Raw genomic sequence first — 16,566 nt, 5'->3', positions numbered from 1 at the left:
CAGTATATACATAGACATTTAAAGCTCCTGCTTAAATAATAGTCACATTTCCAAGACATAAATAAAGATGTGTTCGGTTACACATTCATACCAGCATTTATTGCTCATAACAATATGTGAAGAACTTCTTTAGAAGTCTCAGCGGACACATAGCTGGAGTGTGAGAGCAGAGTGTGCGCTATATCTGGACACACACAGCAAAAGCTCCTCAGTTAGTTTACAAACCCTTCTCTGAAGCTTTCTTCAATATCTAACATAGATCTTCCTGCAAAAATGGCCACCAGAAAACGTGGCATTCCTCTGAGCACAGTAAGTAACACGCATTTATCAATTTTCTTGTAGTTTATTATGATCCTGGACTGTGTTTTTCTGTTACTTCTTGGATTCAAAAAGGTGAAAGAATGCAGTCATTTTGACCTTTTTTGTTTTAATAAGCATACATATTTTTATTGTTAAAAATGTAAAAAATAAAATAATTAATTATAACTTTCTACCTCAAAATCAAATTCTATGATATCCTTAATTTTAAAAAGTGCAAGATGTATGTTAATATGCTTAATTTGCGAAATGTTGCTTTTAAAATGCAATCTTTTAGCATTTTATGCTTCTTTTTCTTTATCAACACCCTATTTTCTTTATGTAGATCAGTCCAAAATTTCTTCACGCTAATTCCACAAGCCACACCTGGCCATTCAGCGCTATAGCTGAGCTGATTGGTGAGTTTTCTAGTCTAAAACACTCTTTTGTCTATACTTGATAAAACAGGGACAACATGTTGAAATTTTGGGTTTGCTATAGGCCCTCATTATGGTAGTGGCATATAAAACAGTTCTTCAGTGTTGCCAACTATTTTCAATGGAAAAAGCCTGCTCAAATGAAAGGGTTAGTTCATCTAAAAATGAAAATTCTGTCATTAATTTCTCACCCTCATGTCGTTCCAAAGACTTTCGTTCATCTTCGGACTACAAATGAATATCTTTTTGATGAAATCTGAGAGAATATCTATCCGTCCATTGATAGCCTATGCAACTACCACTTTCAATGCACCATAAAAGTAATCCATGTGACTCCAGTGGTTTAACCTTAATTTTATGAAGCTACATGAGTGCTTTGTTTGTGCAAAAACATAATTTTAATTCACTTTATTTACAAAATATTAGTCCCCAAAGCACGTTCACGAGAGCACCACGAATAAAGTGACTGACTACGTGTTAACCAGGAGTCCAAAAAGTAGCAAGATTTGTCGCTAGTCGCTTTTTTTTGAAGAGAGAGAGAGAGAGAGAGAGAAAACTAAAGTCGCTAAAGGGGTGTGAAAAGTCGGTAATCTAGCACTAAATCTCGCTGCAATAGATGTTCCAGTCTTAGTTTGTTTGTACCTTTAGCGAAAAGTGACTTGTGTTGCAGATAATGCTTATGACCCAGATGTTCGTGCCAGACAGATCTGGATAGACTGGACACGTATCAGAGGACTAGACTGCCTCTCTTTTATGGATAATGGAGAGGGTTTGACAAGAGCCAGACTGCATAAGATGCTCAGGTACAAAGCACTACTACAGCATGCCTGTTCAGTCACTTAAGCTAATTTATTATTCATTTTAAGTACAGCAATTGAAAAGTGTGTGAAATGGACTTGTAATTACTGGTTGCTATAATTGCAAGAGAATCAAGAACTCTTAGTCACTTAATTCAGGGGATTCACAGTGGTCTTATGTCATTAGCACTAAAAGCCTATAACATTAAACCAACATTGAGCGCTAGGGCCTACTGCCAGAACAATTAAGAACACCTAATCGGCGTCTTGTAATCACTATACTCATCATGCCTGGAGTTGTGAATGAATGCAGCTGTAAACTTTTGATCCATAAACCAGGTGATCTATTAAGTAATGATCGGTTGTGTGAGATATATATATATATATATATATATATATATAGGCTACCGTTCAAAAAGATTTTTCTAATGTTTTTGAAAGAAGTCTCTAATGCTCTCTAAGGCTGCATTTATTTGATCAAAAATACAGTAGTGAAATGTTATTACAATTTAAAGTAATTTAAAGTAAATGTAATTTATTCCTGTGATGGCAAAGCTGAATTTTCAGCATCACTACTGTCACAAAATCCTTCAGAAATTATTCTAATATGCTGATTTGGTGCTGTTAAAAACAGCAAGCACTGTGATTTTGCCAAGTAAGACATGTTGTTGATCCAGGAACTCTTATCTGAAAATTTAGTCCTATCCCTACCCATAACTGATCCCTAAAATCAGAGGAAAATGATAGGTGAATAACATTGATGTAGAAGCACCTAACCCTGGTTGTAAGCCTAAACTTGACATAAACTGTAAACTTCCATTCAAATCTTATTGGTTGATTGGAATGTTGTTCCAGGATTAAAAAAGTTGTTGATCTGAGAACATGAAATCAAATTCAGCGAAAAAAGCTGCATTTCGTAACATTTTTGTGGAAAAAACATGATACAGTTTTTCATGATTCTTTGATGAAAAGAAAGTGTAAAACATAATTTATTTGAAATTTTGAATGCTTGTGTATATAATTCATATTAACAAATTTTCCTGATGTTTTTAAAGCTTTGGTTTCAGCGAGAAGAAAGCAGTGAAATTTCACATTCCAGTCGGTGTTTACGGCAATGGGTTTAAATCGGGGTCCATGCGTCTGGGAAAAGATGCCATTGTTTTCACAAAGACCAGAGACACCATGAGTGTTGGACTCCTGTCCCAGTCTTACCTCGAGGCCATCGGAGCTCAGCGAGTCTTGGTGCCCATGATCACGTTTAGACGCGATGGACGTAACCAGTACTATTCTTTAGCTTTTCTTTCAGTTTTATTACAGATAGTTCAAAGATTCCATTTTTCTTTTAATGGTAACAATTTATTTCAATGGTCCACACTCTACTAACTATAAGTAACTTTGCAACTACGTGTCAACTAACTCTCTTTAGAGTATCAGTAGACTGTCTGCTTAATATCTGCTAACACTTTATTTTAATGCTTCCAACAGACATTCTAACTATAAATAACTTTGCAACTACATGTCAACTAACTCTACTAACCTGAACCCTAACACCTAACCCTAACCTAACAGTCTATTACAGTCTACTAATAGTCTGAGGTAACTCACATGTAGTTGCAAAGTTACTTGTAGTTAGTAGAATGAAAGTGGACCATCGAAGTGTAATCCAATTTGTATGTTATGTACATGTATTTCCTAAGCTTTGACATACACTGAACTCTTGTCATCTGACCCTTGATCTCACCAGCATGGAGGATGGAGCCAGTCTGAGAGCGATCCTCTCACACTCTCTCTTCAGCTCAGAGAGAGAGCTGTTCGCAGAGCTCCGCGCCATCAGCGCTGCTGGACAGACAGGAACACGAATCATCATCTGGAATCTTCGCACGTAAGCTCCGCCCCTCTTACTGGATAAATGTAGGGATGGGTGAGTAAATAGATGGCTGGGGTGATGATCTGAAGTACACTATCATTCAAAAGTTTGGGGTCAATATGATTTTTTAAAAAATACATTAATACTTTTATTCAGCAAGGGCACATTAAATTGATCAGAAGTGACAGTAAAGACATTTATAATGTTATTAAACATTTTTACTTCAAATAAATGCTGTTTTTTCAAACTTTCTTTTCATCAAATAATCCTGAAATATTGTCTCATGGTTTCCACAAAAATATTAAGCAGCACAACTGTTTTCAACATTGATAATAATAAGAAATGGTCAATTATATATTAGAATGATTTCTGAAGGATCATGTGACACTGAAGACTGGAGTAATGATGCTGAAAATTCAGCTTTGCCATCACAGGAATAATTACATTTTAAAATATTAAAATTAGTGCTGTCAAATCGGTTAATCGCATCTAATATAAAAGTTTGTGTTTACATAATATATGTGTGTGTACATACATAAATATGTGTGTATATGTATAGCATATAAATAACACTGTACAAAAGGATTTTGAGAAATGTCACTCTTTACACACACACACACACACACACATATATATATATATATATATATATATATATATATATATATAAACACAAATGTTCATGCTAGATGCGATTAATCGTGATTGATTGATTTGACAGTCTTAATTAAAATAGAAAACAGTTTAAATTGCAATAATATTTCACAATATTACTGTCTTTACTGTATTTTTGTTCAAATAAATGCAGCCTTGGTGAGCATAAGAGATTTCTTTCAAAAATATTTTTAAAAATCTTAACGACCTCAAACTTTTGAACACTATTGTTATAAATTGTGTTTTTCAGGACCACAAATGGCGACACTGAATTTGACTTTGACACAGATAAATATGACATTCTGATCAGGGCGACCATCAGCGAGAGGAGCAACAGTGGTCTCGCCATGACTCCAGAAAGTGAATACTCATTACGGGTGAGCATAGCACATCTCACAAGAATGTGGCATGCAGTTATATCAATAGTAAGAATTTACATCATCATGTCTATATATTTCTATGAAAAGAGGTAAATATGTTAATTGAAGTGAGGGGCTGAAAATACGACTGTTTAGTTGGTTTAGGTGCGAGATTGATTCTTTTTAGGTGTGAGATTGATTATGTTTTTGTAATGTAGGCATACTGTAGCATCTTATACCTGAAGCCTCGCATGCAAATCATTATTCGAGGGCAAAGAGTGAAGAGCCAGCTGATATCCAAGAGTCTGGCTCATATTGCGCAGGACAACTACAGGCCGTCATTCCTTGTATCCTTACAAAATATATTGATTTTTGCGTGCACATACATATAACATCATCGCCATCTCAGCATTTCTTAACTCAGTGCTCAGAACAAGCGTGTACGTATCACTTTCGGATACAACACCAAAAGCAAAGAGCATTATGGGATTATGATGTACCATAAGAACAGGCTAATAAAGCCATACGTGAAAGTGAGCTGCCAATGTAAGGTAACCAGAAATTATTGCATGTTTCTTCTGCTTCCTTTACCCATCATTTCAATACTAAAAGCTGTGGTTTGCTTTTATAACAGGCCGAAAGAAAAGGTGTGGGCGTTATTGGTGTTATAGAGTGCAATTTCCTTCAGCCCACTCACAACAAACAAGACTTTGATGACACCGATAAATACAGGTGCGCTGAACAAATGCTGTTTATCACTCTACCGGTATTTACCTCAAATGATGCCCTTGGGTTACTTTGATGGAAAGGCACTATTTCCTCTACAATATACAGGAAGATCATGCACAACCTCAGCATAAAGCTGGAGGAGTATTGGAACGAAATCCGCTACAAACGAAAGAAAGAGGATCCAAATTGCACAGTTGCAATAGAGGATGTGTTGTGAGTACTGCTGTCAGTAACAACAACAAAAAAATCACAGGGTTTATTAAAGGAAATTTCTAGCTTATTTAAAGGAATAGTTATAAAACCCAAATATAAAACCTCTGTCATTGGATGACAAAAAGTCTTGGCTTTGGAACAACCTTAGGGTCCGTAAATGACAGAATTTTCATCTTTAGGTGAACTATCCTTTAATATCTCATGGTCTTTTCTGTGTCCTCTTCTGCAAGGAAAGTTCCAGATCAAGTCTGGGTGCAGTGTGACAGCTGCCTGAAGTGGAGGAGGCTTCCAGATGGCATCACTGAGCTGCCGGATAAATGGTTCTGCAGCATGAACTACGACCCACAGTTCAGGTGACAGCAATATAATCGTTTTGCCATGATATCATGAGTAAAAATGGAAAGAGGGATTCAGAGGGATCTGGTATATGTGGGAGAAGATGTAGAGTATGAAGGTTAAAGGAACCCAAAGGAAGCCAAATATTTGAGTTCAACTAATGGGGAGAAATAACTGCCATTGGATTCAGCTTTTTAGTTGTATCCCACAGGATTTGAATTATGCCTATTAACTCCTTGCTGCATTTATCAATATGCTTATTGTTAGTTTTATTGCCACCTTACTCTGACCTCCACACAGGAGCTGCTTGGTAGAAGAAGAACTAGAGGATGAGGAGGAAGATCAGAAGTCGTACCCTAAACCCTTTAAACGGCAGTAAGTTATGGTGCATTCAAGTCATATCAGAAAGATCATATTTACGAGTTGAACGCACATGAACGTCATCGAAAATTCGTAATTACCAGTGGGGAAAAATTGTCTTTGAGCTCTGAGTTTCCGAGCTGGGGGCATGTCAGTGAGAAACATGGCAGAATCAATGGATGCAACGTCTCTAGTTGTGGTACATTTTCATAAATGAATTAAAAACATAAAAAAGCAAAACCCACTTGATGCACATTCTTTGTTCTTCATTTTCTAGAAGTAGAGTTAAAAAGCCTTGCTGTATTTTTGTGTAGTTAATTAAGAGAAGGCACACCACCATCTTCCTCTGACGAAAGTTGTGTCCCAAATGACACTATACACTATGTACTCAGCCGTGTAGTGTGTGAATTTTATAAGGTTATTTTGTCATTTAACATGGGAGTCTGATAGCCCCTCCCCCTCCACTACATAATTAAAGCTGCGACAGTTGAGTCCAACATTCCACACTTCATTTTTTCAGTTAATTAAGCGCATCATCCAGGTATTTAAAGTGCACTTTTTCTATTTGGAAATTTCAGTGTGAACACACTTCGCACTATTTATACTACAAACATCATAGAATAGTGCACAAGTACACAAATTGGGATGCACTTATAAACTCACCTGACGTCATAATTACGAATTCCCAACTCGTAAATACAAACTTCTCAGGAGGACTTGAACGCACCATTATACTGTCATTATTGCAGATTGTTTCTTGACATTATTAAGAATACCAGAACTGTTATGATATTCGGCATATTCTGGATTTATTCAGGAGGAGAAATACAAAGACTGAGTTTGAGGAGAATGATCCAGAGGTAAGAACATTTACAACCTATTCAACTAGAGAATCAAGCAGCAAATACTAATGAATCAACACACAGATTATCTTTTATATTTTTCATTTTTACTCATTATTTTCTTGCATTTCCACTTTTTATCTTTAATTGTAAGAACTGAAAAAGATAAAAAAAAAATACATTTTTCAAATTCAATTAGCTGTAATTGATAATTGATGTATTGATTCATAAATGTAGTTCAGTAACTCTTAACTGCTGTATTTAATGTATATATGCTTAAAATACAAAGTATGTAAAGAACTTAGTTGGGGCTATATGATAAATGGCTGACACTTCAGCAGGTTTACACAGTTCAGGATAGATATTATGATACTCTAAAAAGTGTTAAATCAAACTAATACTACATCCTCTGTCCCAGATGCCAATGCAAACTGATTATTGTCCTTTCAGAGCACACAGACTCAAGACAGACCAGGATCATTATCAAGCAGTCAGGCACCCAGACATCCACCAGCCTCTGTTTTGTCTGGTAAAGAAGCAATGCCACATAAAAGCCTTACTAAAATAGCTTTGAACCGCCTTACCATCTAGTTTGAGAGGCTCAGATGTGGCTTTTGGTTGTGTTAATGAAATGCCTCATTAAAGCCCCCTTACACTTTGGCTTTTCATGACAATCACTGTGTTTTTAGTAATCTGTTTTCACTAGATTTACAAAATTTTAGCATGTGATAGTGTTTTCTGCAGTCTGTATGAATACCTGTATACTGCCCTGTGCCACATTAACAAACTTGTGTATACACCTTATCACGGCATTTCATATAACTTAAAGGATTAGCTCACTTCAGAATTAAAATTTACTGATAATTTACTCACCCCCATGTCATCCAAGATGTTTATGTCTATCTTTCTTCAGTCAAAAAGAAATTATGGTTTTTGAGGAAAACATTCCAGGATTTTTCTCCATATAGTGGACTTCAACGGCTACCAACAGGTTGCAGGTCTAAATTGCAGTTTCAGTGCAGCTTCAAAGGGCTCTACACGATCCCATGACAAGAAATAAGGGTCTTGTCAGGGATCAGTCATTTTCTAAAAAAATTTTTTTTAACCACAAATGTTCGTCTTGCACTAGCTCTGCGATGCGCATTATGTAATCAAATTGGAAAGGTCACGTGTGACGTGACGTAGTAGTAAAAGCCGTTTGACTTTGCATTCACTTTGTAGACATTGAATCGGTCATTTCGCCTACGTCACATGTGACCTTTCCAACGTGATTATGTAATGTGTGAAATCGTGGACGGGCATCGCAGAGCTAGTGCAAGACGAGCGTTTGTGGTTAAAAAGTATACATTTTTATTTTTTTTTTAGAAAATGACAGATCGCTTTGCTAGACAAGACCCTTATTCCTCAGCTGGGATCATGTAGAGCCCTTTGAAGCTGCATTGAAACTGAAATTTGGACCTTTAACCCGTTGTACCACAGTGAACTCCACTATATGAAGAAAAATCCTGGAATGTTTTCCTCAAAAACCTTAATTTTATTTCGACTGAAGACAGAAAGACATAAACATCTTGGATGACATGAGGGTGAGTAAATGATGACCGAATTTTCTTCTTTTTTTGGTCAACTATGACTAGTATTCATTTGATCTTTAGGACTGTCTTTAGCTGAGAGGTCTCCTTTGCCCCTCATTAACCTGACTGCTGTCTCCAGCTCTCTGAGAAGGTAGGAATAATACAACTGGTGATCGTTCATACATATTTCGGTTGCACTTTATTTTACAGTACTTACAGCGTCCTTACCTAACAAAGTAGTGGGCATTATAAGGTAACTACATGAGTTAAGGTAAGGTTTAAGAGTAGGTACAGGGTTAGGTATTAGTTATTGTAATTACTAGAAGAAGTACATAGTATGTATATGCGGAACAGGACTGTAAAATAAAGTGCTACCCGTATTTTATATAGTAAACATGTTTCATTTAACTTTTTTTTTTTATATTTACAGAGCAAAACAGACGTTTTTTACCACAGAACAACAGACGCCATCCTCTCTTGTCCCCCCTCTCACCGCACCACAAGAGCTCTCCTCACAGACTCACTACTGGCCTGCTTTGAATAAGGAGAGAAAGATTCTCACGCAATCTGACACACTCGTGAACAAAGCTGAGAGCGAAATGATGGAGGGATTTGAGTCGCATCAGGGGCCCGCTGCTGCAGAAGAGACATGTGAAAGAGATGCGTCATCTGGGACAGGGAGGGGATACAGCTCAGCTGTGGAAGAGATAATTGAATTGCCCTTGAAAAGTGAGAAGAAAGGGGTGGTGCATCATGAAGGTCATGTTGATGATGAAGAAGAGGAGGAGGAGGAAGAGGAATGGAACTTGATAGAGGTGCAACAGTGGCAAGATGAGCTAATGCAGCTGATGCATGAGACAGCGGAGGAGAGAGACCTGTGCCAACAGGAACTGGAGGTGCTTAGAGAGCACAGCGCCGCCCTGGAGGACGAAAGGAACAAGCTCATCAGCAGGGTAAGAGGCAGAGCTGATTGATTTGAGCTGTGCGATGGTTGTTAGGAAGACGTTTCTTGCCGCTGAACTTTATTATAATAAGTTATGGTAACACCTTACAATAAGGTCTCATTTGTTATTTTTAGTTAATGCATTAGTTAACATGAACTACCTATGATGTTAAAGAATACCACCTATTTGAACTTAAAAACTTTTAAACTTAAAATTTTTAAGTATAATCAAACCAGCTGTACAAGTAATTCCAACTTAATTTAGGCCTATATTAAACTGACCTAAAATTAAATCTTGTATAACTTGTATAAAAGTTGAAATTGCTTAAAATAATTTCATGAGGTAATGTAAAAACATACATTGCCATGACTAATTGATCATATCATTTTTTTACAATTAGCAATATATTATTACAGCATTCATTAACTTTGAATTATGTTAGTTCATAAAATACAATTGTTCATTGTTTATTCATGTTAGTTCACAATGCATTAACTAACATTATAAAATGGTTAGTTCCTGTCCTTGATTCTGATTGGTGAATAGCTGTGTTTTATTCACGATAAAACACGGCTATGACCACTTCACCCAACGGTTCTGAGTATCACTACACAACACCCTTAGCAACCACTCTTAGCAACGTAAACTGTTTGTTCTCAATTGATATTGTTCATTGAAGCTTACTGTATTATGTAGAAGAGTATTGTGAGAAAGAGATCGAGTGAGCGAGTTTATTACCTGCATTCAGATTTATCATTTTCCTTCAGGTCAGTCCTATGTTCATAATAAAAATCTGCTTAAATGTCCGATGTATTATCTTGTCCTTTTAACAGTTAAGGGGTTTTCCCGTGACTGACAGCGCTAGTCCAAGCATTTGTCAGTTGCGTCTTGTTCCGTGTTCATAACAATTATTACGCCATCTAATGGCGTAATAATGCAACTTCTGTTGCTGTTCACGGTCAGGGACTATTTTTTCCGGCAGAAGGAAGGCTTTTAGTTAAAGTTTACTTCATGAAAGTTGCATTAATTTGTATTTTTGGCTTTAATATTTGTATTGTGTGGTAACCGTTTCATAAAAGCAATAAGGTAGTCGAGGCTAGTGCTCCGTTTTGCGTCGTGCCTAACAACACCCTAAAGCCGTGACTTATTCACGATACAGCACAGCCTCTCATACCTTATTGCATACATAAAAGATACAACTTTTGATTTTAAAAATGTATTAGTAAATGTTAAAATTAATATTAACGAAAATGCTGTAGAAGTATTGTTCATTGTTAGTTCATGTTAACTAATGCATTAACTAAAGTTAACAACTGAAACCTTATAAAGTGTTACCTAAGTAGGTATAAGTATATAAACTATTTTTTATTATTCAAAAAGGTTAAAACGGGTCAAATAAATAAATATCATATAGTCTTGTTATTTTAGTATTATTTATATAGTACTAATGAGTATTTTAAATTTAACTTTAAGTATTTAATTTATATATTCATTTAATTTTGTTATGTGATTTTGTCATTTTATTTTATTTTTTAAAATTTCTATTTAGCTTTCATGTTTATTTCAGCTTTAGTTTTACGAATTTTAGTTCTTCTTAATATTTTACATCAGTTAGTTGCCAAGGCAATATTTCTTAAGTTTCATCTAATATTTATATTTTATTTTATTTCCACTTTATCTCAAATAATGAAACAAATTAATAGCTTTAGTTTTTGTAACAATACTGCTTGAGGATTGGTTATGTAGACTTTTGGCTCGGAGTGGGCTATGTGACCAAAAACTTTTATCATGTTATTTCACAATAGCGATATATATCACAATATAGTTATTTTTGCTTTAAATAAAGTTATGATATCAACATTTTTGATACCACTGAAATTTCATAAATCTCATCACCAATTTCAATATCACAAAAAACTAATACTACCCTAACTAACATAAGTACAGTATAAAAATATATATACGAAGATGTCAAGCTCACTGAAGATAATTAAACAGCCAGTGATAAAATTACAAAATTACACTAACTTTTGCACAGGCCAGCACTACTCAAATTGTCTTCTGGAACTACGAAAGTCTATTTATGCATGTTTTTCCTAAATGTATTGAATTTTCTATGTGTTGTGTCTAGCTGGAGAGGGTAGAGGAGGAGAAGACCAGCCTTTCTGCCCTGTGTGATCAGCTGAAGAGTCAACTGTCGGAGCTCAGGGAACAGAGCCAGAGAGGAAAAGAAGAGAAAGACGACCGCTCCAAACTGAGGACACTGCGTCTAAATCTGAGCCGTCTGCTGGTGTCTTTCATTCCTTCTCTTCATCTTGAGCATGTGGACTACAACAGTGATGTCATAGATACAATCCTCATCCAGGTTCTAGAACAGATCACATAAAAGAGTCTCTCTGATTTTCAGAATGTCAGATTTGATTCTTATTGAAAATGGAAATCACTAATTTCACATATACTTCATGTACTACATAATATACTGTCATATATTTAAATGTATTAGATACATTTATATCAAAGTTTAGGAGGAGACTATGGAAGCCCATTTCTGCCAAATAAGACAAAATAATCATGCTTTGTAAATCTTATGACATAAAAAGTCAAAATTATGACATATGAAGTTGATATTATGACATAAAAAGTGAAATTATGAGATGAATTCAAAATTATGACAGACTAAGTCATAATTATGACATACTAGTTCATATGTGGTAAAAAGTTTAAATTATGACAAAAAGTCAATTGACAGTCATCATTTCTGCTTTTTATCTCCTCATTTTGACTTTATATGTCATAATTATGATTTACGAAAGCATGATTTTTTTTTCTTATGTGGTGGAAATGGGCTTCCAGATCACTAGAAGAAAGAAGAAAATTGTTCAGGAGAAATCAAAAGGACAGCTTCTCTGTTTTTTTGGGGAGTAAACTAGCATTAGCTGGGCTAGCCTGAAAAAAGCTAGTTAATGCAAATGAAACCAAATTTATGAAATGTTTTGGACATTTCTTTCTTTCCCCAATCAAGTACATAGGAGCTGGACTTGCATGCCTAGAAAATAGCGCAACCAAGATGGCTGCTGAGTCAACCGACCTGCTTCAATAAAGACTTAATATGCTCACATTCAGGTACTAGATGTTAATTTCTAATAGATTTAATTACATTTTTTTCCACTATGGCCTCAATATGTTTTCTTGCTTCTTACACACACACCTTTTATTCCTTTATCTTATTTCTGACCTCAGCGCATACTCCTCTACCTCTTAAACTGTCACTCTCACTATTAATCAAATCTACTTTTAAAGACATCCTCCAATAAATTCATAATAAGGGCACTTGGTGAACTCAGCAGTGACATATCGTCTTACATCCATTTGTGCTGAAAATAAAACCTATAGATGTGACCTATTCATTAAAATGGCTTTTTTATTTTTACCTTCACAGTCATTTCTTCTGCAAAGGAGAGACTGACTTAAAACATAGATGAATACCCCAATGAATGAAAGGTCATATGTTGATGGCCTTCTCAATCAGTCCTATTTGTTTTGAACTTGCCAATGCCCAGCACTTTTCAGGGTACACTACTGTTCAAAAGTTTGGGGTCAGTTATTCATTTATTTATTTTTTTTAAAGAAAGAAAGAAATCAATATTTTTATTAAGCAAGGATGCATCAAATTTAACAAAAGTGACAGTAAAGACATAATGTTACAAAAGATTTCTATTTCAAATAAATTTGAAATTTCCATTCATCAAATAATCCTGAAAAAAGCTATCATGGTTTCCACAAAAATATATAGCAGCACAACTGTTTTCAACATTGCTATTAATAAGAAATGTTTCTTGAGAACCCTAACAGCATATTGGAATGATTTCTGAAGGATCATGTGACACTGAAGACTGGAGAATATAGTTGTTGTAAGTTGTAATATTTCACAATATGTTTTTGCAGGAATCAAACAAATGCAGCCTTGGTGAGTAACTTTGAAAAACATAAAAAAAAAAAAATCTAACCGACCTCAAAGTTTTGAACAGTAGTGTTCATACAGAGTTTTTTCTTGATATTAATACAACACGCTACCCAGGCAAGATTGCCCCAGCAGATGTCAATTCTTCAGACTCTTTACCTACCAGCTGATGGAGAGGCCGAATTTCACACAACACCTGTCAGTGTTATAAATGGATGACTCTTAGGAAGCTTACGTGACTGTCTTATTGCAACCAGGCTCATTAAATGCCTAAGGTTACCAAAATATTACACTGGCCCTGCCAGGGCATAACAAGAGTCAGATGTAATGTCTTGGAGAGCAGTGGCATAGCTGTGTCATAGCCTGGTAATACAGTGATTTAAAGGACCGTTTCACCCAAAAGTCGTCATTAAATCGCCCTCATATTGTTCCTAACCTGTATGACTTTCCTCCTTCTGTAGATACAGATGATTTTTTTTTTTTTTTTTTTAATATTACACTAGCCAGTACTTATAAATATAATGAACGTGAATAGGGTAAACAGCCTGTCAAGCTCCAAAATGACAAAGAAGAACCATAGTTGGACATATTAGTCCTAATGACTAATGACTATTCTGAAGCCAAACAACAAAATTAATTGAAAATCTTGCCATACATTCTTGAAAATAAATGTTCCAAAAGAGGTTTTTCGCAGCAATGCCATAGAAGAACCATTTTTGGTACCCCAAAGAACCTTTCAGTGAACAACATAGTGTGAAGAACATTTGAATAATCTAAAGAACCATTTTTTTTTTTTTTCACTATAAAGAATGTGGAATGGAAAGGTTCTGTTGATGTTAAAGGTTCTTCATGGAACCATCGATGCCAATAAAGAACTGTTTTTGGTTTTTTTAGAGTGTAAATTCTCTTATGAACTCTCAAAGTGAACTATATTTGATAATGAATCATTCTTTGGAGTTGGATCTTTTCAGTGGATTATTTGATCCATTTCACAAGACTTGAGTCAGTTCTATAGTACTCATATGGACTACTTTTACAGTGATATTTGAAGCTTGAAAACTCCAGGCTTAGCTTGGATCTAGATTCTAGAACATATTCTTTGGGATCTGTCAAAATGTTTTGGATCCTTCGGTCATGCCAGGTTATGAGATCCAGGCCTGTGCCAGATTTGCTGTTGTGTTATTCAATTGCTGCTTCCAGGATCCATCTCTGGTCGGACCATCAAAATCAAACTGGTAAGAAGTAAAAGATTTTGCTGAAGTTTGTAAATTTCGAAAAGTATGGGGAAAACGTTTGATGATTTTTACACTTTTAAAGTAAAGGTTCTTCAGTGACCTTAGGTTCAGCAAAGATCCCTTTTCTCATCAAGATCTTTTTCCCTTCACTGTATATGGTACTTGATTCTCTCGAAATTAAAAAGCATCTAAAAGTAACAGGTTCTGCAGATCAGCATATTGGTTTCTTTGTTCCATTGATGGTTGGAAAGTCCTAGAAAGTAAAAAGTTCTTTAGGTTCTGATTGGAACCTTCATATAGTGTTTTGTCTTAAAGGGTTAGTTCGCCCAAAAATGGAAATTCTGTCATTAATTACTCACCCTCAATATCCAAATCTGTAAGACCTTTGTTCATCTTCGGAACACAAATTAAGATATTTTTAATGAAATCTGAGAGCTGTCTGTCCCTCCATAGACATCCAACACAACTACCACTTTCAAGGTCCAGAAAGGTAGGAAAGACATCTTTAAAGTGCTCCATGTGACTGTAGTGGTTTAACCTCAGTTTTATGAAGCGACACGAGTGCTTTGTTTGCGCAAAAAAACATAATTTACCACTTTATTTTAGAACATATAAATAATACGTGTTGTATTCACGCGAGAGCTGACGTTGCGTGAACATGCTTAGGATAATAATATGTTGTAAATAAAGGGGTAAATTATGTTTTTACACAAGAAAGCACTTGTGTCACTTCAGAAAATTGAGGATAAACCACTGTATTTATATGGAGTACTTTAAGATCCTACCTTCCTGGGGCTTGAAAGTGGTAGCTGCATTAGATCTCTAGAGAGAGACAGAAAGCTCTCAGATTTCATTAAAAATATCTTAATTTGTGTTCCGAAGATGAACAAAGGTCCTACGGATGTGGAACGGCATGAGGGTGAGTAATTAATGACATAATTTTTCATTTTAATAACCACTCTGGGATGATCTAGATCATTTTGACATTATAAATATTTTTCACTTGACTTTTTATTTCATGCATAATGTTGGAGGAGGTCAATATGAAATAGACTTGGAGACTGAGAATTAAACAGACACCCAACCCAAATCCTGAAGTCACCAGGTCCAGAGGTCAGCCATTTTTCTTTACTTGCAAAATTAAAAAGGTCCATTTCTTACACGTTTACTATTTTGTAATAAGTAACATCCCAAGGGTTATGTGATTTGCTTCGATCTCTGAATATTGCATGTTGATTTATGGCCCACACGCTGAGCCAGATCCGGGTCTCAAAATGGATTTTAATGGAGTCACATTAGTGGAGTTATTCAAGATTAGGCTTATCAGACAGCTCAAATTCACTCCTCACTTCACATCAGTCCATCTCGACTTGTACTAGGCCTGTGAGAGTTGTATATATAAGGCTGGTGTTGTGAATGCATCGACAGTTTTTGGTGATTTCTTGTCATCATCTATTTTCTGGAAACCTCTCCATAGGACTGGTATTTAATTTTATCCGAGATAATTTCACAGTTTAGCTATTTTCACACAATAATTAATTCAAATGTGCCCTTTAAAAGATAGGAAGTAAACTGGTCTCTTGAGGAAGCAAGATTGCATTGACTCCATACCTGGTAATATGCTGTTTTGGTTGTGCTTTTGTTAGATAAAAATAGAGACTCAAGTACTTTCCACCCGTCAACAGTTGCGTCTCTTATGTCTATTGTATCTAACTGCAGGTGTGTTTGATGTAACTATTATTTTAAAATGTGGAAAAGATTAATACATCGTAAAAAAAAAAAAAAAAAAAAAAAATCAAAGTCTTAAATAAAGATCACTATTTAAAATGCTATTTAAGTCTTTCAACTTCAAAATTTCAGGTTTAAAATGTTCTATTGTTTGTAATTGAATTTACTAGCAGTTTTTGAATGTATAGTAAAGAGAGTAATTGTGTCAATACTGTCAGTAAATTTTGACCTAAATC

The 16,566-nt window shown here is 35.3% G+C and overlaps 1 protein-coding gene across 1 annotated transcript; it reads left to right on the top strand.

Annotated features, from left to right (window-relative positions):
- The first annotated feature begins 59 nt into the window (after positions 1 to 59).
- morc3b (MORC family CW-type zinc finger 3b) lies at positions 60 to 12,524 on the top strand. The gene is made up of 17 exons (XM_051895686.1): positions 60 to 309; positions 644 to 716; positions 1,405 to 1,537; positions 2,587 to 2,811; positions 3,276 to 3,413; positions 4,303 to 4,429; positions 4,630 to 4,758; positions 4,843 to 4,962; positions 5,046 to 5,143; positions 5,246 to 5,353; positions 5,584 to 5,706; positions 5,990 to 6,064; positions 6,867 to 6,909; positions 7,342 to 7,420; positions 8,544 to 8,613; positions 8,893 to 9,415; positions 11,538 to 12,524. The coding sequence occupies exons 1-17, from the start codon at positions 274 to 276 to the stop codon at positions 11,790 to 11,792; spliced, it is 2,355 nt and encodes a 784-aa protein (XP_051751646.1). The 5' UTR covers positions 60 to 273; the 3' UTR covers positions 11,793 to 12,524.
- Positions 12,525 to 16,566: the final 4,042 nt, after the last annotated feature.

The sequence above is a fragment of the Ctenopharyngodon idella genome, chromosome 1, assembly GCF_019924925.1.
Source record: "Ctenopharyngodon idella isolate HZGC_01 chromosome 1, HZGC01, whole genome shotgun sequence".
NCBI classification, from domain to species: Eukaryota; Metazoa; Chordata; class Actinopteri; order Cypriniformes; family Xenocyprididae; genus Ctenopharyngodon; species Ctenopharyngodon idella.
This window is presented reverse-complemented; position numbering and strand designations above follow the sequence as displayed.

Bases quoted from the DNA above. Each gene is read 5' to 3' on its own strand.
- morc3b (XM_051895686.1), top strand. From the start codon at position 274: ATGGCCACCAGAAAACGTGGCATTCCTCTGAGCACA. The intron at 4,963-5,045 runs GTAACCAGAAAT...CTTTTATAACAG, and splicing joins AAGTGAGCTGCCAATGTAAG to GCCGAAAGAAAAGGTGTGGG. The intron at 5,354-5,583 runs GTGAGTACTGCT...CTCTTCTGCAAG, and splicing joins GTTGCAATAGAGGATGTGTT to GAAAGTTCCAGATCAAGTCT.